Here is a 6,101-nt window from a genome sequence, read left to right on the forward strand (position 1 = left end):
TTGTATTTTGAAACAAGTTTGGAACTAATCACGTTTTATTTCACAGTTTATGCATATAAATTCCACTAACGCACGGTTTACTACTGTATTTTTCTTCCTCCAATAAGAGCTCACTTTCCACTTCTTAACATTTCAATAACTGAAACCAGAATGGCTTGATTCTCTCATTGCATGTTTATTTATTATGTTCGGGAAGAGTAGTTTTCAAGAAAATGAGCAAAGAAAACATGAAAATGAGAGAGAATGCAATTTCAAACAATGTTGCCGTTTCTACGTAAACTTAAAAAATTTGCTTATCTCGTGCTATATATATACATTACCATCGTCATGACGAACAAAATGGCCATGCAAGGGTGTTTGCCTGCTGATAATTATATTTTCTATAATATGTAATAAAATATTTAATACATATTACAAAAATCATTTGTAAATTACAAATTGTAATTAATTAATTATCTTTCATTTATAAATTAATATATTTTTTTATTCATAAATATATTTTCTATCAATAATTATACAAGCAATATATCTGACTTAAGCATAATTTAGACGATGCTAGATGAATTTATTAATTCATGCAAATTAATTAAAGGGTTCTTTTGTTAAAGTCTTAAAAAATCATATTTGATTAATATAAAACTTAGAATAATTTAGGACAATACAAAATTTTAGTTTTGTATTTATTCCGACCAACCAGTATACTTATTTAATTCTTACTCTGACTTAAAAGATATTTTCTTCTAAGGACTAAAGTCATTTTTGGGATTTTAAGGATTGGATAAACTAATCGAATTATAGCTTATAAAATTCATAAGAATTTTCTGGAAGCCTCTTATCTCCATCCTAGGATTGGAGCTTCTATTTTCTAAAGCGCCTCGTAACTGTCTTTAGCTTTGGTGTCAATAGTCAGATAGCGAGAATAATATCCAATAGTATTTGAACATCTCATCGTTCAAGTATTTTCAATGATACTTGACATGTTTTCTGCAAGATGCTTGCAATTTCTCCAAGAAAACATTTTCCAACAATGTTATTATAAGAAATATACGCATTAAGCCTGATTTAAACTAAATTGGCAAATATCTATCACTCTAAAGATATGATAATTGTGTGTAAAAGCAAAGTACCGTTATACAAATACAGGGTGTTGACTTGAACACTAAGTATGCGCTTTGCTATACACTTTAAAACAAAGTGTAATTTTACCCCATACATGTCTGCAAAACGAAATTTGGTATACATACTTGAATACATACAGTGGAATTTGGTAGCACGGCATACTTGGTTTGCATACATGTAATATCGTCTATATCATCCTTTAGTAGACATAATTGCGAGATATAATTTCATATGAAGGCCGTGTGCGAATTCGAGTAAATTGAGGTAAATAGTAAATTATGTCGGTTTGGCAGTGAATGTTGTTATTTACCAGAATTTCGAGTATGGTAAATAAGATAAAAATTAAATAAATTAGGTATTACCATTGTAAAAATTTTATAAGAGATATATACTTGAAAATTTTTTGTTTAGCAGTGTTTTTGCGGTATAGTATATGCAGATTATATTATCGAAGGATAATATATCCTTCAATAATATTATTGAAGGCCACTGTAATAAGCCACTCTCTCCGATGGTCTTCAATATTGAATTCAAAATGTTTTCACGAACTTAAAACACTCTACCTTTCAACTATTTATTTCATTTTTTTGACTATGAGTCTCTCTTCAACAGTCTGTAACATATTAAAAATAAAGTTATACCTCGCTAGAGTTTATTTTTTTATCTTTCATCTCAAATGGTCACTTTAACTGTATAATATCATGCTTCTACTTGTTTCATATAAGCAGTTTTGCTCATTAAGGCTGCTAATGAGAATTATTTACCATACTTTTATTTAAATGAGCTTATTATTAATAAATCAACTAATTTAAGACAAAAAAATTCGAATGTAACCCTTAAAAAAATAATTTCCAACAAGAAAAATTACTAAAATTTGAAATATTTTTTATATGTTTTATACGCAAAATGTAAATAAATAAATTATTTCACATTTTAATTTCATTAACATAAGTAAATTTAGCTGCAATGTGCTAACATGATGAACAGCTAGCATAACCTCGTCTAAACCGATTGTAGAGTGCTTGTACATTTACAAAAGAAAATCGATAATAAAATTATAGTGGATGTGTGTGTAAGTTTAAAGGCCCGCGTAGAATACAACTTTGAAATGTAACTTTTTGCGGTCATCGTTTGCGGTTATATACATATGTAACTCCATACTTTACCCACTAAAAGTTGTAATTTTTTATTTATTTTATGGAATGAAATTTTATAGATATCACGCAGATTATATAAAAAGAATATAATAAATAATATACATAAAATCGTATATGATGTATGCACAGCTAAATTAGAGTGACTATCTGTAGATTTGGTTAGACTTAATATAAATAGATGCGGTCCTATGCTCCACTTAAGAGAGAGGGACAGCAATAATAGAAATATATACATGCATATATCTAAATATACCACAATTGTAACATCATAGGAAGAAGTTAGCCTAATTTCGATATATAACTTGATATTTATACTGGGTAGATTTTTGTAAGTCGTATGTCGTATGTCTTAATGAACATGTGAAAGTGAAAACAAAAATCCTGCTAAAGTCTAACCAATGCAGAAGCAGAGTAAAGCTCGAGTAACTATGGATTATGTCCATTGGAATTGGGACTATGAACACGGAGGGAGAGTCCTTCATAGTAGAATAGAATGCATACACATATACTTTTGAGTAGTTATGTCCTTGCTATTATAGTTCTTTACGAGTACTTCATATAGCATTGTTGTTAGGCCTCATCAGCAAATGCGAAACAGTGAAAAAAAAATATAATAGGTGAATACCATAAATAAATTTAGTATTAGGCTGGATTCTAATAAGTAACACAATTTCTCAAGGATTACCTTTGTTCTTTGAGCCCCACTGAAGTGAATATAATTTTCTAATTTGACTTTAATTAAAACCTCACGCACATTCAATCCGCACCCACCTTCAATCCATTCTTTCTCATAAACAATTCCCTTTCATCTCGCGCTACTATCACATATTTGTAATTCCTTTCATGTCATTTGCTCGATTGATTTCCACTGGTTACTACAACAACAACTGATTCATTTGGTTTTGTTGACCTAAAGTGTGAATGGAACAACTTAAATTTTATTTTAAATCTATGAGTAATTTATTTTAAAATTACAGATATTAAATTTTTTTTAAATCTAAGTTGAAAAACAATGCTTAATTACTAAAGTTTAAAATGTGTTTATATTTTTAACACTTATTATCTGTTAATATCCATTAAATAGATAGCAGTTTTTAAATTCTCTTTTAAATTATATTTAAAAAATAATTATTTTATATACATCTATAGTCTAAAATAAGTATTTCATAATAAATAAGTTCTCAACTCAATATATAAAATTTTAATTTTAATGAAGAAAGAAACTAATTCAATTTATGTTAATTTAAAAAATACTTAAAAGTCTGAGTAATCTTAATATCTTATCTAAGTTTACGATATATCGAATGTAATATATAAAAATAATATATTAAATTATAATTAATGAAGCAAAATTAAATAACACAATAAAGTCAACATTAAAAAAATAGATAAAACAAATATTACATATGTGGGTATATAGTGATGTGATAGTAATTAAATTATAAACAAAAATTTTAATAATATTACTTATATATTAACATACACATCTATTATAGCTTCCCCATCTTCTGCAATATTTCTTTCATGGCAGATAAACTTTGGACTTGAAAATCAAACAGTTCGCTAGTGCTAAGGGTGCACGTACGAACCATTTCAGCTGCAGTGTCAAAAAATTTGGATATGCTGTCTCCATCCGATTGTCCAACCAAATTATTTAAAAGCATTATGGCATTTTCAAAATTATTTGATTTCAGTCGGCGTTTCTTTTTAGATGAATTTTGTTGTACCACCTCTGAAAAATCCTCTGATGATGGTAGTGGAGAAGATGGCATTGAAAATGTCGCAGGCTGTGGTGAATCGATTGGCACCGTTAATACAGATTTAGCAGCTGGAGTTGACAATGGTTTTACTAATGATGATTGTGAAAGCAATTCATCCGAATCCAATTCTGGTTTTACCAGTTGATTTTTACCGTTCGAACTGTAATGATTGTTGGAATTAAAATAATTTAAATAAATGATTAGAGATATATAATAAATAACTTTAGATACCGTCTGTGCTCCATTGTTTCGTATAAAAAAAGTAGTGTGTCATAATATCGATACGGTTTCTTGCATTTAGCGGCCATACCGGTGGAAGTTCTGACTTCATTGCAGTACCGCGCAAATGCATCTCTAAGAGATTTCCAAGCCCGTTGAACTTTCGCTGAAAAAAATGAAATAAGTTTAAGCGCCCATTAGGACTAAGTAATATTGTATTACATTAATTTATTTGACTTGATTTTAAATTTTCATATAATCATTAATAATATAGAAATTGCTTTTCAGTGTTAATACTAATATGAAAATATAAAGTAATTTACTGTATTTACAATACTTTTGAAATAATAAATACCTTTTGGTGTATTTAGATCTGCGCTAATGGCGTCCCATATTTTTTCTTTTTTATATTGATATTTATAACCTGGATGCTTTTTATCAAATAATATTGGATTACTCTTAACTAATTCAATTAATTTTTCAATTTTGCCTTTATTTAAACTTTGCATATTGATAAAACATAAGAATAAAATCTCTATTAAAATTTATAAACAACTTTTTCACTTATCACTTCACTCCCAAGATGCAGAATTCACAATACCACAATAAGAGTCAAACAAAACATAAACACAGCAAGTTTGACATTTCCAACCGCAAAAGTCGAGTTGCGTTTCAAAGTTGTATGCCATACAGGGTCAGACTGTTTGAATATAATATGATATTTATAATAAAACATATGTTATATATATAATGATTTAATACAAATGATTACTTGTTTATTATAATATATAAATAAGCATTTTAGTGAAATCTTAAAAATTGCTTCTTTATGCTAAATTATTGCATCAAACATGTTTCATTTATATTCATGGCAAATACAGAACTTATACACATTTTAGCAATGCGAAGGACCTAGTAGTTCAGTTCCCTATTCTTAGTTAACTGTATAAAGAATTTTAGTGTTAACACACAAATAAATAAATAAATGTACAGATTTTGTTGTTGGCTTTTCAAAATATACAACAAATCAACGCAACCACAAAAGTGAAACTGTGTTTACATATGTGGTTGAAAATGTCAAATTTACTCTGTTTACGTTTTGTTTATTTATTGTTTAGCTGTCATTAATCTATTGTGAATGACGTATTATTGGATTGAAGCGATTCGTGCGGGAAGTAGCATTCTGAAAATTTTTATAGTTATTCAGTTTATTTATTTAAAATGAAACGTTTAAATCCAAAAACATCAGAAAAATTAATTGAGCTAGTTAAAAAAAACCCAATATTATATGAAAAAAGGCTTCCAGGTTATACATTTCAATATAAAAAAGAACAACTGTGGGAAGCTATTAGCGCGGAACTAAAAATTCCGAAAGGTAGATAATGTTTGATTTCTAAAATATAAATATCCTAAACGTTATTTTTATAGATATATTTGAAATATAAATACATATATATTAGTAAAATAGTATGAATTTATTTTCGAATATTATTGTAGTATATTTAAAGAGCAAAGTGAGTTACATTGACTTCATATGTATGCAATAATATAACAGAATTATAATATCATTTAGCTTCAATAAAAGCTGCAAATTCTTTAATTTACTTCAGATAGAGCTAAAATGCATTGGAGATCATTACGAAACGCATTTTTGCATTACAATCACGTAAAGGGAACTACTACTAAGAAAATGGGAAAATGTAAGACACAGTATCGCTTTTATGAGACACTGCTTTTTTTAAATGAAAGGGCAAAGCCTAAAGGGTATCTAAATTTTTTTATTTAATAACTTAACTCTAGTGAATTTTTTATAACTCACTCGTGTTAAATTAAAAAATGCTTATAG

General features: G+C 27.7%; 2 protein-coding genes across 2 annotated transcripts in view; one reads left to right on the forward strand and one right to left on the reverse strand.

The window, feature by feature from the left end:
- The window catches only part of LOC119669713 (nuclear RNA export factor 1), a 226,599-nt gene that overhangs the window by 130,755 nt on the left and 89,743 nt on the right, over positions 1–6,101 (forward strand). The window lies entirely within an intron of this gene.
- LOC119669717 (transcription factor Adf-1-like) lies at positions 3,692–4,839 on the reverse strand. The gene is made up of 3 exons (XM_038079721.1): positions 4,611–4,839; positions 4,268–4,421; positions 3,692–4,196 (listed from the first exon to the last, which is right to left on the reverse strand). Exons 1-3 carry the CDS (start codon positions 4,762–4,764, stop codon positions 3,767–3,769), a joined length of 738 nt encoding a protein of 245 aa, XP_037935649.1. The 5' UTR covers positions 4,765–4,839; the 3' UTR covers positions 3,692–3,766.

The sequence above is a fragment of the Teleopsis dalmanni genome, chromosome 1 (assembly GCF_002237135.1).
Source record: "Teleopsis dalmanni isolate 2A chromosome 1, ASM223713v2, whole genome shotgun sequence".
NCBI classification, from domain to species: Eukaryota; Metazoa; Arthropoda; class Insecta; order Diptera; family Diopsidae; genus Teleopsis; species Teleopsis dalmanni.

What these genes read in the sequence shown, in the direction of transcription:
- LOC119669717 (XM_038079721.1), bottom strand. Translation starts at nt 4,764, where the DNA reads ATGCAAAGTTTAAATAAAGGCAAAATTGAAAAATTAATTGAATTAGTT. An exon ending in AGATCTAAATACACCAAAAG is followed by an intron (nt 4,422 to 4,610) that starts GTATTTATTATT and finishes CATTTTTTTCAG; the next exon opens with CGAAAGTTCAACGGGCTTGG. An exon ending in GAAACAATGGAGCACAGACG is followed by an intron (nt 4,197 to 4,267) that starts GTATCTAAAGTT and finishes CAATCATTACAG; the next exon opens with TTCGAACGGTAAAAATCAAC.